The sequence below is a fragment of the Nipponia nippon genome, unplaced genomic scaffold, assembly GCF_047370975.1.
Source record: "Nipponia nippon isolate SJK-2023a ecotype South Korea unplaced genomic scaffold, ASM4737097v1 scaffold_22, whole genome shotgun sequence".
Lineage (NCBI taxonomy): Eukaryota > Metazoa > Chordata > Aves > Pelecaniformes > Threskiornithidae > Nipponia > Nipponia nippon.
This window is the reverse complement of record NW_028262339.1, coordinates 3,356,122-3,375,874: the sequence shown is the minus strand read 5'-3', so window position 1 is coordinate 3,375,874 and position 19,753 is coordinate 3,356,122. Positions and strand designations below refer to the sequence as shown.

At 40.6% G+C, this 19,753-nt stretch overlaps 1 protein-coding gene across 2 annotated transcripts in view; it reads left to right on the top strand.

Annotated features, from left to right (window-relative positions):
- The window catches only part of LOC104013749 (potassium/sodium hyperpolarization-activated cyclic nucleotide-gated channel 1), a 226,944-nt gene that overhangs the window by 107,742 nt on the left and 99,449 nt on the right, over positions 1 to 19,753 (top strand). For both annotated transcript variants that reach the window (XM_087760444.1, XM_087760445.1), the window contains exon 3: positions 13,744 to 13,905. In XM_087760444.1, the coding sequence (XP_087616570.1) occupies positions 13,744 to 13,905 (162 nt within the window). The remainder of the gene's footprint in view (positions 1 to 13,743; positions 13,906 to 19,753) is intronic.

Genomic DNA, 19,753 nt, shown 5'->3' with positions numbered 1-19,753 from the left:
TGGTAATATTTTTCTGACTACATGGAGTTTTTAGCAGGCAACTGAATTCTTAATTTCTGCTGGCAAACTTTGAAGTGATTATTAAGACTACTATTCTGGTGTGTTCTTTCTACCTGCTCAGGCATCAGTTCTTTTTTTGTATTTAACTTTTAAAATCCCAAAAGAAGTCCTTTATGTGATTTTGATTGACAGTAAGATTTTAACTGTAGGCTTAATTTGCACTTTCCGGAAAAAAGTTTTTTGTAATGCAGTTCAATTAGCCATATAATTTTAAAAATCATTTATCAATATTGTGAAACAGCGACTTAGACCTCAAATCATTGATATGTAATTAGCATAATAATTTATTCATATATATACTTTTAGATGCTATTCCTTTGATTTTTTAAGTGTGTGTGTGTGATTATGTGGCTTTATCATGTTTGCTATTACCAAGATTACCAAGATTTTCATAGGAATAAATTAATTTTCTGTGTTTTGGGCTTTAAGAATCCAACTGATGAAGAGTACTGACTTTAACACAGTATTGTGCACTAATCTTCTGCCTTGACTTGTACTGACAATCCTTGATATAACTAAAATCTTATTTTTTTTATAAGGATTGACCTATGAACTCTTCTTTTAGATTACTATAAAAAGCAAAATTTAGATTCTAATACATTATGGAATTTTACATATTTTATTCATGGCTTATATTTAATCTTAAGAACCCAAATATATAAACATTAAAATGTAACAATTGTGCCTCATAAAACAACATTTTGGGGCTTTTTAAAATGAAGGTATCACATGCTATTAAAAGAAAGCATTCTGAATCAATTTGGTTTCAGAACTTTTATTCCACGGGAAATTTAAGATAATGACTTTTATTTTCAATTCCTTGCCCATTATTTCCATGTTTGGAAGATTAACCTCAACAGCTTCAGTAAGACACCAACTTAATTCCCCAGGAGAAATATTCCTCATTATTTCAGTTGTTTGCTATTAGATCATTATGTTGCTATATTATAATTAGGACAATTAGTTTGAAGGTCAGATATGCAGCAGTATGACTTTAGGGGTGGGCGTCATGTAAAAAGAACTGGTGATTTAAGAACGTTAATGAACCATCCCCTTAAATCTCAAACTGATTCTTTTGGGGGTTTAGGATGATGTAAAAGAAAATTTTATTTTATTTTCCTTTTTTTCACACACTTTCTTTTGCTTCCCAAGCCTGGTTCTGGCTGAGACAAGAGAAGCTTCTTGAAGTATTTGCAGCCTGTCATGACATACAGGAGACCTAGTGAAAAGAAAAAACACCAAGAGAATTGTTTTACAGAAACAATAGTTTCAGATACAATTTTTATAAACATGCAAACTTTCAAGTTTCTGTGTACATCCAATCTTCTGATGCTTCTCCTACTTTCAGAAAGTATCTGATTTAATTTCATATTTACAGAGATTGGAAGTTAAAACATGACTACCCTAAAAAAAACCCAAACTAATGAAGTTTAGGAAAATACTGAGGTTAAAAGAAGTTGGTTACATGTCCCATTTGTACCATACTGACTGTAAAAATATATTGTTCTGGGATATGCTGTTACGTTGTATGCATTTATAAATACTTCCTGCAGTGTTTCTTCAGTTTTATTGAATTTGGGTAGAAGTCTTTCTTTTTCTTCAGTTATGGTTGTCCCAGTTAAACCTAAAAACATTTGATTCTTTAGATGCTTTATGTACCTGAGTCCATACTTTGAAACATCCTGAGATGCATTTAATATTCAAGGCAACCATCACTCATAGACACAACAAACAGAACTAAGAAGTCTGAAAGGGATCACAGGAAATGCTGTTTGTGATCTGTTTTACTGTTGGATCTGTGAATCCAGGAGTCCAGATTATGTCCTGCCTGTTTCGATGGCAGGTGCAGCCAAGGCACTGCCCCGTTCCTCTCTTTTAAATACGTGTCTCAAAGGAGTGTTATAATATCCAAAGTTATGTTTTAAAAATGGAAATCAAAAGGGTTCAAGGATTGTGAGATTTGAGTGATCAAAACTGGTGTAAAACAATTATCAGATATGGCACTTTTTGTGAAGACTTTGGTACTTCCTAAGGATATCCCTAAATTGTCTCAGTGGTTTTGACACATTTTGTGGTAGATTTCTTTATAAATATATGTCTGATATTTATTGTTTTATTTCACATTTAATAAGGATGAAAACAGCTTGTGTAAGTATATTAAAACTGGGGAACTTAGGCTTCAGAAGCTCATATTAATTCCTAAAAATGCAATCAGTTATCTGACTTTATGCCCTTATATTTGAAATGTTGTAGGCAGTGATATTTTTTAGGATTCACATTGCTCGCTCTGCTGCCCTTTTCAGCGCTGTGGGAGTCCCTGCCTTGGCCTTTCTGTGGGCAGATGAGTGATGGTGAATAGCATCTCTTTTCTCTTGTTGCTTCCAGAGTGCATCCGCACATTAATATGAGAAACAGTTCCTCTCGCTCAGCTAGTAAGATAATATTTTGGGCCATTTAGAGACTGGCTGTATCTTCAAGCTGCCTTCTTTGTAAGATACAAATGATTATAAAAGATAATAAATGAAATGTTCCTTCTAGCTCAGCTCCACCCACAGAGGTCTCCAGCTTGAGTTCAGTGATGCTGTCACTTGAGATACTTGGCCCACCAAGAAGCTTGAGCTGAAGGTCAGGCGATGTTGATGCTTGAAATAATGCTGAAATGGAAACTAAGCTATACTTCAAGCTGACAAAACTCTCAATCTCTGTGCTCATGTACAGTTCAAGCATTATTTGCCATATGGTCACTCTCAGTTTGGTACTATAACTTAAGGAGAATAGCTTCAGCTAAATTTTGTCACGAAGACAGGCTGTTAGTATTGCATGTTTGTGTCACTGACAGCTATGAACTGGGTTTTTTTTTGTTTGTTTTTACTTTGCTTCAATTAATGAAGGTAAAGGCTTAGTCTAATAAGGTACATTCTGTCATCAAAATAAGTGATGAATGAGACCTCCACCTCTGTAAAAACACAGTGAAAATTAGCACTGTATTTTTTATTTCAGGATCCTGAGGTTTGTCAGTCTTGGCTTCTTTTCTTCATTGTAGAACTAAGGTGACTGCTCCTCTCTATTTTGACATCAAGACAGGCCACACACATTAATCACAACAGGATAATAAAAACACACGTTTTGGCAGTGAAGTCACGCCCCCTGTGTGAGAGGTAATATATTAGTATGGCACTGGCAAATTTGCAGTAGAAAATATATATTTCAGAAATTAAATATAGTAAATAAATTTTGCTTCCTGGTTATATGTGACCTTTCCAAGGCTTGCCTAATTCTTCCTTCAGCAAAGTAGTTTTATTAATGATTTCAGGTTTAACCTGGACTTAGCGCACTGTTACATTTATATGTTGCTGTGCTGTTCTTTTTGCTCCAGAGAAGCAAGCTTCCATTTGTACATGCCTTGAAGTAGAATAAATGGGACTTCTATTATAAAACCTAATGTCAGATTGACTCCATCTAGAAAATAACAATTTTTAAAGGTCGCACAAAATAGGGCCATTCTCCGCTCTTTTTGAGATAAAGACAGTTTAATAAGACAGCAGAGGAAGAAAAAAAAATAATAATAATGATAATGATAAAAGAATATACAACACAAGTGATGCACAATGCAATTGCTCACCACCCGCTGACTGATGCCCAGCCCATCCCCGAGCAGCAATCGCTGTCCCCCGGCCAACTCCCTCAGTTTATATACTGAGCATGACGTCATATGGTATGCAATAGCCCTTTGGCCAGTCTGGGTCAGCTGTCCTGGAAGTGTCCCCTCCCAGCTTCTTGTGCACCAGGCAGAGCATGGGAAGCTGAAAAGTCCTTGCCTAGTGCAAGCACTACTTAGCAATAACTAAAACATCAGTGTGTTATCCACATTATTCTCATCCTAAATCCAAAACACAGCACTATACCAGCTACTAGGAAGAAAAATTAACTCTATCCCAGCTGAAACCAGGACAGTATGCACCCCTTATTCTATACCGTCTATGTCACGTCCAGGTCCTACCCTTTCCAATACATTCCAATTAATCACCACCATTTTTCCTGTCTTTTGATATATACACAAAGATATCATTCCATTAGCCTATGGGCCATCCCTCTAAAACATTCAGTTCATTCAGTCCATGACTTAGGGCTTCATCTGTCATAGCAGTCTTTCAGGGCAGGGGAGATGGTGTGTGGTGTTGGATTGTTACATGCTGAAGCCAGTTCTGGTTCCATCACTGCTGCACTTTGCTTGGTTTCCTCAGAGTTCATTCTTCATTAATCTGGGCGATTCTTACTGTAGTACCGTTGATATGGCATATAGCCATCATAGAAGTGATGATATACAGTATTATATAGCAATTAACATCATACAATTCAGTTCATTGGCTATTTTCACCCAAAATAAAATCCCCTTGAGGTACACATCGGATTTCCTCATCCTCCTGCATCACCCACCAAGTGCACCCATGTCCTTGAGCAAAAGCAATCCCATGAATGGTTTTCCTTTGCCTGAGGTGGGAGTAACCCAGACTGTCTTCCCCGTCATATTTTTTATGTGCACTACAGGGACTTTATCCCCCTCTACATTACGTAAAAGTCTTGATTGGGCAGGGCCAGCTCAATTGGCAGCTCCCCTAGTGTTGACGAAGCAGGTGGCCTTTGCTAAATGTGTATCCTAATGTCTAAATGTCCCACCACCCATTGCTCTCAGTGAAGTCTTTAACAGTCAACTGTATCGTTTAATTTTCCCGGAAGCTGGTGCATGATAGGGGATGTGACATACCCACTCAATGCCGTGCTCTTTGGCCCAGGTGTCTAAGAGGTTGTTTCGGAAATGAGTCCCATTACCTGACTCAGTTCTTTCTGGGGTGCCATGTTGCCACAGGACTTGCTTTTCAAGGCCCAGGATAGTGTTCCAGGCGGTGGCATGGGGCACGGGATATGTTTCCAGCCATCCAGTGGTTGCTTCCACCACTGTAAGCACATGGCGCTTGCCTTGGTGGGTTTGTGGGAGTGTGATCTAATCAATCTGCCAAGCCTCCCCATATTTATATTTCAGCCATCGTCCTCCATACCAGAGAGGCTTGAACCGCTTGGCTTGCTTGATCGCAGCTCATGTTTCGCATTCATGGATAACCTCTGCAATAGTGTCCATGGTCAAGTGCACCCCTCGATCACGAGCTCATCTAGATGTTGCATCTCTTCCTTGGTGGCCTGAGGTGTCATGGGCCCACCAAGCTAGAAATAAGTCACCTTTATGTTGCCAGTCCAGACCCACCTGAGCCACTTCAATCTTAGCAGCCTGATCCACCTGCTGGTTGTTTTGATGTTCTTCAGTGGCCCAACTCTTGGGTACACGAGCATCTATGTGACGTACTTTTACAACCAGGATCTCTATTGGGGCAGCAATATCTTGCCACAGTGCGGCGGCCCAGATGGGTTTGCCTCTGCGCTGCCAGTTACTCTGCTTCTGTTGCTATAGCCACCCCCACAGGGCATTTGCCACCCTCCATGAGTCAGTACAGAGAGCGAGCATTGGCTATTTTTCTCATTCAGCAATATCCAAAGCCAGCTGGATGGCTTTCACCTCTGCAAACCGACTCGATTCACCTTCTCCTTCAGCAGTTTCTGCCACTTGTCGTACAGCAGCCTTCCACCTACAATGCTTCCCCACAAGACGACAGGACCCATCCTTGAACAGGGCATATTGCTTCTCATTTTCTGGTAGTTTATTATACAGTGGGGCCTCCTCAGCAGCCATCACCTCCTGCTCTGGCGATATTCCAAAATCTCTGCCTTCTGGCCAGTCCATGATCACTTCCAGGATTCCTGGGCAACTGGGGTTTCCTATTCGAGCCTGTTGTGTGATTAGTGCGACCCACTTACTCCATGTAGCATCAGTTGCATGATGCGTACAGGGGACCCTCCCTTTGAACATCCAGCCCAGCACAGGCAGTCGGGGTGCCAGGAGGAGCTGTGCTTCAGTACCAACCATTTCCAAAGCAGCTCGAACCCCTTCATATGCTGCCAATATCTCTTTTTCAGTTGGAGTATAGCCAGCCTCGGATCCTCTGTATCCCTGACTCCAAAACCCTAGGGGTCGACCTCGAGTCTCTCCTGGTGCTTTCTGCCAGAGGCTCCAGGTAGAGCCATTCTCCCCGGCTGAGGTGTAAAGCACATATTTTACATCTTGTCCTGCCCGGACTGGCCCAAGGGCTACTTCATGAACTATCTCCTGTTTAATTGGTTCAAAGGCTTATTGTTGCTCAGGGCTCCATTTGAAATTGTTCTTCTTCCGGGTCACTTGATAGAGAGGGCTTATAATCAGACTGTAATTTGGAATATGCATTCTCCAAAAACCCACAATGCCTAAGATAGCTTGTGTTTCCTTTTTGCTGGCTGGTGGAGACATGGCTGTTATTTTGTTGATCACATCCATTGGGATCTGACGACGTCCATCTTGCCATTTTATTCCTAGGAACTGGATCTCCTGTGCAGGTCCCTTGACCTTACTTTGCTTTATGGCAAAACCGGCCTCCAGAAGGATTTGGACTATTTTCTTCCATTTCTCAAAAACTTCTGCTGCTGTGTTGCCCCATACGATGATGTCATCAATGTATTGCAGGTGTTCCGGAGCCCCACCCTGTTCCAGTGCAGTCTGGATCAGTCCATGGCAAATGGTAGGGCTGTGTTTCCACCCCTGGGGCAGTCGATTCCAAGTGAAAGCAAACTGTGGCCTGCACTCTGCTGCCAAAGGGTTTGAGAAAAACACATTAGCAATGTCAACGGTGGCATACCACTTGGCTGCCTTTGACTACAGTTCGTATTGAAGTTCTAGCATGCAAGCACAGCAGCACTCAGTGGTGGCATGACTTCGTTCAGGCCCCGATAGCCTACTGTTAGTCTCCACTCTCCATTAGACTTTTGCACTGGCCATATGGGACTGTTAAAGGGTGAGCGAGTCTTGCTGATCACTCCTTGGCTCTCCAGTCGACAAATCAGCTTATGGATGGGAATCAGGGAATCTCTGTTGGTGCGATATTGCTGCCGATGCACCGTTGTGATAGTGATTGGCACCTGTTGTTCTTTGACCCTCAGCAGCCCCACCATAGAAGGGTCCTTTGAGAGACCAGGCAAGGTGGAAAGCTGTTTAATTTCCTCCATCTCCAAGGCAGCTATACCAAAAGCCCACCAGTACCCTTTTGGGTCCTTGAAATACCCTCTCCTGAGGTAGTCTATGCCAAGGATGCATGTAGCCTCTGGGCCAGTCACAATGGGGTGCTTCTGCCACTCGTTCCTGGTTAGGCTCACTTTGGCCTCCAATACAGTCAGCTGTTGAGATCCCCCTGTCACTCCAGAAATACAGATGGGTTCTGCCCCTTCAGAGCTTGATGGCATTAGGGTACACTGTGCACCGGTGTCCACTAGAGCCTTATACTCCTGTGGGTCTGATGTGCCAGGCCTTCGAATCCACACAGTCCAGTAAACCCGGTTGTCCCTTTCCTCCACCTGGCTGGAGGCAGGGCCCCTCTAGTCCTGGTCATAGCATTCGTTACCTACTTCTTGTAAATATGAGTCAGGAGTTCCTTCATTACAATCAGGAGTAACATCAGCCCTTCTGCTCTGTCTGGGGAACTGCTCACTGGAAACTGGAGCAGCAATTTTCCTGGAGGAAGCCCCTTGTGTGATTGTTTTTCCTTGCAACTCATGTACCCATGCCTCTAGGGTCGAGGCAGATTTTCCATCCCTCTTCCTCATGTCCTCTCCGTGGTCACGCAGAGAAAACCACAGTGTGGCCCGTATTGTGTACCCTCTATATCCTCTCTTGAGCAGAAGAACGCTTCCTCCTAATGGCTGATATACTCGTCCATACAGGTGGAGAGTAGGACATATACTCTTTGAGTTGCTGGAACTCCCGGGACAGTTTCTCCACAGCCGAGACAAGGGAGGAAGAGAGACTTTCTTCATATTGCCGGAGTTGGCCAGCCAGTTCATCCACCGTCTGTCCCTCTCCGTCTTTCCATGTCATTATTGCCAATGAGTTTGCATGCGACAATGGTGCGCTCCATACAAATTTCCACCACATGGGTCATGTGCACCTGACTTCATCTGGATCTTTGGATACCTGCTCATTGTCCAGGTCATTATAAATCACCTCCAGCACAGCTAATTCCCTCAGGTACTGGATGCCTCTCTCCATGGTGGTCCACTTGCCTGGGTGACATATAACATCTTTCTTGAAGGGATACCTCTCCTTCACGCTTGACGGGAGTCGCCTCCAGAGGCTGAGGGCTTGTGCCACTTTTCTAATCGCTTTGTCAATTCCCCCTTCCCTAGAAAGGGATTCCAGGATTTCTTCTTGTGTATAGGGACGACTGATACCAGCACAGGTTGATTCTCTGGTTCAGCTGCAGTGCCTGTCACCAGGGTTTGATTAGCCACAGTGCCTCCTGCCGAGGTTTGAGTAGCTGCAGTTCCTGTTGCTGGGTTTTGAGTAGCCGCAGTGCTTGTTGCGGGGGTTGGAGTAGCTGCGGTATTCTTGAATATTTGTTTAACCCTAAGTAAGACCTGACATACATTCAGGAGACATAGTAATAGGACCATAGAATCATAAAGTCATAGAATGGTTTGGGATGGAAGGGACCTTTAAAGGTCATCTAGTCCAACCCCCCTGCAATGGGCAGGGACATCTACAACTAGATCAGGTTACTCAGAGCCCCATGCAACCTGCCTTGAATGTTTCCAAGGACGGGGCATCTACCACCTCTCTGGGCAACCTGTTCCAGTGTTTCAGCACCCTCATCGTGAAAAATTTCTTCCTTATATCTAGTCTGAATATACCCTCTTTTAGTTTAAAACCATTAACCCTTGTCCTAACGCAACAGGCCCTGCTAAAAAGTCTGTCCCCATCTTTCTTCTAAGCCCCCTTTAAGTATTGAAAGGCTGCAATAAGGTCTCCCCGCAGCCTTCTCTTCTCCAGGATGAACAACCCCAGCTCATCCTTTCCTCATAGGAGAGGTGTTCCATCCCTCTGACCATTTTTGTGGCCCTCCTCTGGACCCTCTCCAACAGGTCCATGTCCTTCCTGTACTGAGGACTCCAGAGCTGGACACAGTACTCCAGGTGGGGTCTCACCAGAGCAGAGTAGAGGGGCAGAATCACCTCCCTTGACCTGCTGGCCATACTTCTTTTGATGCAGCCCAGGATACGGTTGGCTTTCTGGGCTGCAAGCGCACATTGCCGGCTCATGTCCAGCTTTTCATCTGTCAGTACCCCCAAATCCTTCTCTGTAGGGCTGTTCTTAATCCTTTCATCCCCCAGTCTGTACTGATACTGGGGATTGCCCCGACCTCGCTGGTTTGAACATCCCAAGGATATTCAAAATTCTCAAGAGCCATTTTCATTAGCCTGGAGAAGAAGGGGAAGATGGAGGAAGGTGTCTCCCCTGTAGGCTGGCTCTCCGAGGAGAAAAAGTAAAAAGTGTAATTATTAATAATTTACGATAGATGGCTCATAAAATACAGAGGTGACGGCAATGCTGAGTAGAAATGCAAGATTAATCTCATGAGCAATAACTTTATCATACCATTATCATATGTTTCACAGTACAGCAAAGCAACAACCTTAATCCGTCTCCCAGAGGTGATAAACAGCACACAAATACTGACAAACAGTATATATGGCAAGTAAGGTGTTACATAACAGAACTCTGAGAGCAAATGCCACAACTCTGAAAGCAAGTAAATCAACATTGTGACAAGAGATTACTAAACTAATATAATGAATAAGAAATATAACAAATATAACAAATATAACAAATTTGTTTTAACACGGTCTGGTCAGATCTGTCGTTATCTCAACCCTCTGAGCCCCACGTTGGGTGCCAAAAAGGACTGTCGTGGTTTAACCCCAATTGGCAGCTAAGCACCACACAGCCACTCACTCACCCTCCCCTGCCCCCTCCCTCCCCACAGTGGGATGGGGGAGAGAATCAGGAAAAAAAAGTAAAACCCGCAGGTTGAGAAAAAGACAGTTTAATAGGACAGCAGAGGAAGAAAAAAAAATAATGATAATGATAAAAGAATATACAAAACAAGTGATGCACAATGCAATTGCTCACCACTCGCTGACCAATGCCCAGCCCAGCCCCGAGCAGTGATCGCTGACCCCCGGCCAACTCCCCGAGTTTATTTACTGAGCATGATGCCGTATGGTATGGAAAAGCCCTTTGGCCAGTCTGGGTCAGCTGTCCTGGCTGTGCCCCCTCCCAGCTTCTTGTGCACCCGGCAGAGCATGGGAAGCTGAAAAGTCCTTGACTAGTGTAAGCACTACTTAGCAACAACTAAAACATCAGTGTGTTATCAACATTATTCTCATCCTAAATCCAAAACACAGCACTATGCCAGCTACTAGGAAGAAAATTAACTCTATCCCAGCTGAAACCAGGACACCCCTCCAAACAAACATGATAATAATAATAAAAAGTATCATGCATAATTGAAATGAAACTGCGTATTAAGCAAAAAGGAGAGATATCTATTAAATCTTTCCTATTATGTGAAATAAAAATGTGGAAAGAGTTAGTTTTCAAAGGAATTTTATTTTTCTCTCAGTTGCAGTAGTCTCATGTCACTCTAGTAATTTTTTTTAAATGTGTTGTTCAAAATTTTCACCTCTTGGTGGTTAAGCTGAATATTTATATATGGAATTAGGAGTCTAAATAAAGTCGCCAGAATTGATGCCCAAAAATGGGCTCCATCCAAGTGAAAAAGCCACAGAATGATCATTTTTATGCAGCTCTGATCACTGGATACATGCAGAATCTGTTATGGTGCCTAGGCCCGTAGTTACAGAGGCAGGATAAGGTTTCAGGAGCCTTGGGTCTATGCAAGTTGTGTTTTGTGGACTTTGGAGATCTTTGGAGAACCAGATCTTCCCCTGCTTATCACATACACCTAGGTGCATGTTTTAAGAAAAGTTCTCTTTCTAAGTTAGTACAGAAATCATAGAATCATAGAATGGTTTGAGTTGGAAGGGACTTTAAAGATCATCTGGTCCCAACCCCCCTGCCATTGGCAGGGATACCTTCCACTAGACCAGGTTGCTCAAAGCCCCATCCAACCTGGCCTTGAACACTTCCAGAGAGGGGGCATCCACAACTTCTCTGGGCAACCTGTTCCAGTGCCTCACCACCCTCACGTTAAATAATTTCTTCCTTATATCCAATCTAAATCGACCCTCTTTCAGTTTAAAGCCATTACCCCTTGTCGCATCACTATACTCCCTTGTAAAAAGTCCCTGTCCATCATATTTCCTGTAGGCCCCCTTCAGGTACTGGAAGGCTGCTTTAAGGTCTCCCTGGAGCCTTCTCTTCTCCAAGCTGAACAACCCCAACTCTCTCAGCCTGTCCTCATAGGAGAGGTGCTCCAGCCCACCGATCATGTTCGTGGCCCTCCTCTGGACTCACTCCAACAGGCCCACGTCCTTCTTATGTTGGGGGCCCCAGAGCTGAATGCAATACTCATGAAGATTTTTGTGTTCAGTTTGGCTCTGATATTGTCATATTTGTGACCTGTTTTTTTAAAAACACTCATTATCCAATACAGTGAATTTTTCTGAAAATCTGGTCTCTTACAGTGAAGCCTAATGGGAAGCTTGAGGCAGTATGAAAACAGCATAGGTGGGAACTTTGATTTTTTGTCCAGCCCTAGTGTAGAGATGTGATAACTTGCTTTTCTGGAGCAATAGAAAATTCCCTGGGAAGTTGTGATCTCTTTGTAAAATATGTATTATTTCTATCTGACCTTCTGCACTTTTTCAGACAAATATTCTAGGGGAAATCCTGCTTTCTTTGAAAAAACTTCTGCAACTTTTCATGTGATCAGGAATTCATCTGCACTTTGTGGGTGTAATAAAATAACCATGTGGATAAGGTGTAACCTGAATGAGTGCTAATGTTCCAAAACAGTAGTAATCCTTGCTATTTTTTTTCAGTTCTTTAAAAGAAAATAATTTCAGTTTCACATATCTTTTCTCTTGATTCATATCATGCTACTGAAACTGTAGCTATTGAAATAGCTATAACGTAAATACATTTCTAAACAACACAAATGTGTAATGGTGATACTTTTCTGTTTATTCCCATTTACAGTATTTCCTAAATATCAGTGTCATCTCCTGAGCTAGATGGTATTTGGATAAGACATGACGTTTTGAATAATGTTACAAGCATCTATTTCCTATGTTTATCAAACTGGGATTTGGAATATATTCTCTTAAAATGCCCTAGCTTGAAAAAATGATTTGCACACAAAGTTAATGTCTGAGGTATGTTTCTACTATGTAGGTTTTGCATTTTGGGACTCAAAACATACTCCATCATTTTCAAACAAGGACAAACTCCCAGTAACAGAAAATGATGTTGAAAGGCATCTTAATACGCTCTCCATATTTGCACTTGCACTCATTTACAGTGTGGGTACTTAATCTCCACTTTCAGTTTAGATATGTAAAAGTCAGGATACAAACATTCCCTCCTTTATGTGTGAATTCTTTTATTTACAGATGCAAAATGGCATGTGCCAATATGACTGTATACCTCTAGCAATCTGATGTTTTCAGCACTAAAGCCTCTGATTTCTATGTCTATCTGTACAATTAAATAATATTTTCTACTTAAAATTCCATGAAATATCAACTGGACGTTCTTAATCTTCTAAACTGAACTCCTGGATAGTGATAATTATGTGTATTACAATACAGTATATTTACCCTGAGTTGACTGAATTGTGTAATAAGTAAAGAATATGGCTGTATTTGTAGCTTGGAAGTGCTTTAAAAACAATATAGAAGAAAAGTGCTAAATATAACATTTTTCTCCATACTATTTGGCAACTGACTGCTGCTGTTCATGCTAATTCTGTCCAACAATCATGCCCATGACAAACTTGAAAATGTCTATGTTGTTTTTAAGAGTATATATATGTGGCGTTGTAAGACTTTTCAAATGCAAACATTTTTTGTCTAAGAATGGAGCAATATATTGAAATCCAAATGATTATATTAGTTTGACATAAACTTAGCTACTACAGGTGTTTCAGGATTCTCAGTATTTTAGGAAAACTGCCAATGATTAAGAGCAATGAAATACTTCAGTGTCATTTTTCTTGGTGGACTGGTACATGGGAATTGGATTAATAAATACACAGTGTAGAAACAGAAGTCCAAAAATATGTAAAATTATTTATATTGTTTCTTCACTCATATTTTGGTGCTTTTAAGAAGGTAAGAAATGTGAAAGTGAATCTTTTCAGAATGGGTCATTGAATTTGTATCTCCCACAACTTTGTGAGTATTTAAACACGAAGTTCATGGACAAGTAATGGTCTCAATACCTTTACCAAGCTTCCCAATTTTTTTTTTAATTTGTGAGACTTGCTTCAATTGAAAGAAGTTGTAGGCTTTAAAATACTTCAGTTGGTGACTTCAGATCCAAAATAACCCTTTTCAGCAGCTTATATAACACTGGAGTGCAGCCAAGAGTCAGGTGTGTCAGCACAGCGCTCTGCCCAAATTAATGGGCCTTGCTGAGAACTCTCAGCTTTCTTAGAAGTTCAGGATGATACTACTTTGTCTTTAACCTGCCTGATGAGAAGTAAATTCTGATTTGCATCACATACATCATGTAATTTTTGCCTACAGATTTTCCACATGACGTACGATCTGGCCAGTGCTGTAGTGAGAATCTTTAATTTGATTGGAATGATGCTGCTGCTGTGCCACTGGGATGGTTGTCTGCAGTTTTTAGTACCATTACTCCAGGATTTCCCACCAGATTGCTGGGTGTCCCTAAATGGTATGGTTGTAAGTATTGTTCATTTTTCATTGTGCTTTCTAAACATTATTTTTCTAAACAGTTAGCTTCAGACCTAAGTGTAAAAATACATGCCTAGTAATACACTGCCCTGCAATTTATTCAAGGTTACTTTTGGGTTTTTTTGGTTGGCTTGCTAATGAACAAAAGTTTGTTTTGTAGCCTTCGTCACTGATAACATTATATTGACTCGTTGTCAGTAAATGAGCCAGAAAATATTTTCAGTTTTAAGGTCATTTTAATTTATTAATCTTTGTTCCCTCAAAAAAGCCACCAAAAGAAATTTGGAAACACTCAGTTCACCAGTGCTTTCAATGTAGACTCTAGTTTCAGAATGCTCCTGAAGGTATATTATTTGTGTTGGTTTCACCTAATGCTGTCCTCAGTTTGTTTTGTAAATAACTTCTGGGTCATCTCATGAAGCCCTTTACCAAGTTGCTCCCAACTAAACTGTCAATGTGAGTTTTTTCTAAGTAAAATATGGGAAATACAGATTTACTTCTGTGATACTTTTGTGTGTGTGAACGGACAGTTCAAGGGCAGAATTTGGCTGTGCCTTATTTATAAGGAAGGGTAATGATGTTCTGCTTGCTTGACGTGTGCCTTAAAATCAATGGCTGTGAAGAATTAAATAGTTTTTATGAAGTCAGATAATGAGGTAATACATAGAACATTTTCATAGGAAATACACTGAAAAAGTTATTGAAATGTGCCTATGCCAAAAAAAAAAAGCCCCAAGCGACTGTCTCATTGGCCATCTGAAAACATGTGTCTCTCCAGTTTTTACCATTTTAGAATCTATAAAATGACACCTTTACTGTAGACGGGCAACTTGCTTACTCCCACATATTTCTATTGTAGAAACATAACAGTATTTGTTCCTTTAGGAATGTGATACTGCACATTACTGTGGGAGCTCGTTGACTAAGATTTGTCAGTCATACAGACAAGTATTTGCAGTCATCAAGCAACATCTTTAATGATAAGCAGCATGTTTGCTGAGATCTCATTCTGCAGCTTTCCTAAAAAAAAAAATGGTGACATATCTTCAAAAATGAGATTGCTACAATAAAAGTTGGTCACCAGGATGCTGACTGGCACGTCTTTGCATTCTGCTGCATTCTGGGTTCTGCTTTGTAACATCTTTCATTCACATTTAGAAAGGGTACATTTTCTACCAGCTTGTTAAAGATCTGGATGATAACCATTCTAGAGAGTGAAAGGAAGCCTTGGATTACACTTTTAGTGTAAAAGTATTTAACTTTTAAAGAACACTGAACTATTAAATTCTCTCGCTTCCATAAGAGCTACATTTAATCTAAGGCGGCTGTGCACATGCTCAGGGAGACCCTTCTTTCTGCCTACCCACACTCAGTTTTTTTATGGAAACAATACTCTGTCCTTACAGGCCATATACTATTGGAAAGATCCTTTTTGAAAGTTGCACTTTTTTTTTCTCTGGCAACTGAATCTGTTGTTATTAATGAACATTGTGGAGAAATTTGAAAATTGAGCAAGATTATGTTCACAGCATAGACAGTCTTTTAGTACTACAGCAAGAGAAAGAGTTGTTGCCTGACAGCCTGGAAGCAGGAGCATATCTAAGGCCACTGTTGGGGGAAACAACTAGACCTTTCTTCTGACCCCGTCATGATGTTATGAGACATTTCCTGATTGCTTTCCAGGCTCTGGAAGTGAATTCTTTAGCACTGAATACAGACAGAGAACCCGTCACGGAATACCAGTCCTCTGAAGTGACAGAGGGAATAGAAGGATGATGATGATGACGGTTATATGCTTTGTTGGTGTATTCAGAGTCTAACCAACTGCTAACTTTGGAATTTGGAAAGGCATCAGGTTCCTGATACTACAAGAGCTTTGGAAAGAGGGGTACCTTACTCCCCCTGGTATACTGTAGCATGTAACAATTTAATCTGATCTGAATTTAAACACTTGTGTTACTGAAATGAATGCACCTAATACTGGGGTTTAGAATCAAATGCTGTTGAGACAGAAAGTCAGATAAGAATCTTATTATTTCTTCTGGCCTTAAGTTCTTTATCTGTGAACTGGTAGCGATGGCCATGGAGAAAGGCCAATATTGTCAGGAAGAGGAGGTCTTTCCCTAGCCCCAGCTAATGCACCTTTCTGTCAAAGTATTCCCTTCTACTCAGATTTTAGTCAGAGATTTTAGTAGATTAGTAGGTAAAGATAACTCCTTGCACCTGCATACATTTGGAGTTTTATTCAAATTTCCGAGTCAAAGAATTCTGAAATACAACTGCTCAAAGAAAGGCAAAATTTCCCCTCTTTGAATTTCAATCTTTTTTTGAGTAGGGGAGGATTTGTGTGAGCATTTCCTGAGATTCACACTGTGGCTCCAATGTACATTCCTCAAAATGACATTGTTACAAGGGCTAACCTCAGGCTAATACACCAACTTTGCTTTGAAGTATAATTTTAACACTTATTCATGTTGATCATTGCCTTGAAGATTTATTCAAGCCAATGTATGCTCAGCCAGAAAAAGTTAGTTTTCCAATATGCAGCACAGCCAGTGGTCAGTTGCAAGCCAGAGCATCTGCAGATAACTTGATGCTAAAGGAAGTAAGGATGCCATGAGGATGACATGCTGTCTCCTCAATTGACACAGCCCAGCATACTCTTCCAGCCCATAGTTGTCTTCTGTCTTGCACATTAGTTGCTTCAGGCTGCAGAGTGCAAGAACTTCTTCTAAAAGTCTTCTGAAAGCTGTTTCTTCTGTACGATCTGATATGTGAAAGTACTCAAATTCCACAGGCATGCTCATGGATAAGAAAAATAACATAGGTTAAATTTAATGTCACAAAGCAATAGGATAATGAAACCAAGCTGCTTGGTTTGCTTACTGCCTCTCTGAACAATGAGACTGAATGCAACTAAAGCAAAACAAATGGATTGGATTTTTGTCTTTGAAAGGATGATAAAAATGACACAGTGGATCATGAAGTAGACTATGAAATGAAATGGAAAGCCTCCTGTGTAAAAGGGAATAAGATCACCATTGGCTAATACTGCACCAACCTACAGCCTAAGAAGTTCAACAAAAATGTTCAGATCACACTGAGATATTAATAATATTGATATTAATATTAAACCCAGATTGTATTTGTACTCTCAGATTGGCCTTCTTGGCTAGTTCCTAACATTGGCCTTCATGTTGCTATGAAATGAAAGCCAGAGCTGGTATCTTCATTTAATTTTTCTAAATGTGATCCCACTTGCCCACTTTTATATCTTTACTGCCATTTGATTGCACTGACTTTATTAATGCTGAGTTACTATTGACAAGCAGGATCTTGTGCTCTTCTAGAATATCAATGCACTTATTCAAAATAAGAAAACCAGTAAATACAATATAAAAGTAAGCAGCAGCTGGGTTTTTTTCTGCTCACTTTAAGTCATGTTCCAACCAATCCAGTACAGACAAAATAAGTCAGTTACTTCTGTGAGGGTATATGGCTCTCTGATGCTGTTCCTAGGTTTTTTTAACACTAGAATTGTGAGTTTCATTCCTAAAAAAGGTCTTTTATGAAGAAGTTTCACAGACTTTCCTAATGATACTGCCTAATTTCTCCTTCGCTCAGAAAGCCTATTATCCACAGCTCCTTATATGATTTATCCTCAGCTATCTGATCTGCATTGCTTCAGAGTAGTGTATTTCCATAATGACTCATACACCAAACATCTTTATCATACCTCAGAGTTTGAGCCAATAGTTCTTTAGACAATTAGGAGTAAAACTTTCAGCTGAAACCAGGGGAGGCACAAGAACAGAAAAACACATTGATCCTCTCCTATAGTCAGTCTGTGCAAACCAAGATTCTGCATTTTGCATTTGGTTTCAGCTGCAGTGAATTACAAAAACACAGTGTGTAAGTCCCAACTGATGAATAGTTATAGCCAGGTCTTATATGGGATAGAGTTTCTAGGCAAGTAGAGATGAGAGATGACATTTTTGCCACTGATGTCATCTGGCCATCTAAGCATGACTGCTTGCAATAAAGCATCCCTTGCAGTAGATTATTTTTTGTTGTATTCGAAGTTTGCTCTTGCTTTTCATATCACCTATGGCAAAGTCTCAAAGGCATGTTAGTCCTTGAAGTAACAGTATCTAAAGAGCCCCAATCTCTATTTTCCTGTCTATGTATGCAATAATTAGTTGGATGGTTAGGAAATGGTCCTTTAATCAAGGTATTTACCTGAATTTTCCACATTTTTCATGTACAATGTTCCCTTAGGGAGATAAAAATCTAGCAGAGAAGTATAGAATTTAACTTGAATGCTGAGGTTTTTAAAAGCCAAAAGGGATTGTAAAGCTTTTGGAAAGGGGTGCTTTGCTGGCATTTCTCATGGCAGTCAGCCGATGTTTGCTCAGCAAGAACCCTTCAGGTACTCTGTTTTCTTTGTTTTGGCTTTTCCTTACTGTCCTTGCAGTTGGATTGTTTCCAGCTCCTGGGGGTTTTTAGGTTTTGGATTTGGTGAAGGGGGATTTTGCATTATATTAACTCCCCTTTGTGTCATATCATGTGCTCAGTGGCAAAGGAAATCAGATGTTAGACTTCAGATCCTCATCTCTGACAGTATCACCATTGAAAAGAATTTGGAATTTCTGCTGTAGAGTCTGAAAGTCGTTCCCATTATAAAATGAGTGGCTTGAACACTTGACAGGGAAATTCAGAAATGCAGGAGATGGTGAGGATTTATAATGCTTTAAGAATTATGCTAATATATATATAATATGCTCAAAAACTATTTAGCAATAACACACAACTTTAATTTTAATTCTCAACATTTCTTAGTAATGAACACCATTTTCAAATACAGAATCATGTGTAGATCTCTGCTTTACTCAGTGGAGATCAAGGAATGCATTATAGTAATTTGATGTGTTATTCAGCATTGGATTTTCTCCTTTTTGATAATGCATCAGCTTAGCACCTTCTTCCCTATAGTTGGCCATTAGGGCAGCTAATTTTTTCATGAGATTTTTCTGCATTTGATTATGTGATAATCATCATTTAGTACTTCACAAATGTTTTTGAGTACCTTTTTATTATATAGCAAGATATTGTAGAGTCATGTTAAAAGCATAGGTTCCTCTGACTTTGTTTGCAATGCCAAGCAATAAATGCTTATGTAAATCAAATCCCACAATCTTAAATTGGGTGCTTAGAAAATACGGAACATATGGGAATGATCTGATTACTAGAGGCACTGAGGATCTCATAAGGTATACTACTACTCTAATGTAGTTTATACTCATATATTTAGATGCAGTTAGAAAGGCAAAAGCTCAGGTTGAATTGGAACTGGCCAGAGACGTCAAAAATAGCAAGAAAGGGTTCTTCTGGTATGTAAGTTGCAAGCAGAAACAGAAGGAAAACATAGGCCCACTGTTAAACAGTAGAGGTGAATCAGTCACCAACAGTGCTGAAAAGGCAGAGGTTCTCAACACTTTCTTCACCTCTGTCTCTACCAACACTGTTGGATCCCAGGCATTGGGAACAAAAATCCAGGAGGATCCAAACATAGACCCACCATCAGTGAAGGAGGAGATAGTACATGAATTATTACAGGAGCTTGACCCCTACAAATCGATGGGCCCTGACACCATCCACCCAAGGGTGTTGAGAGAGCTGGCTGATGGCATTGCGGGGCCACTCTCCATAATCTTTAAGAAGTCGTGGAGATTGGGGGATGTCCCAGAGGACTGGAGGAAGGCAAATGTTACCCCTATCTACAAGAAGGGCTCAAGGGAGGATCCGGGTAATTATAGGCCCATCAGTCTTACTTCAA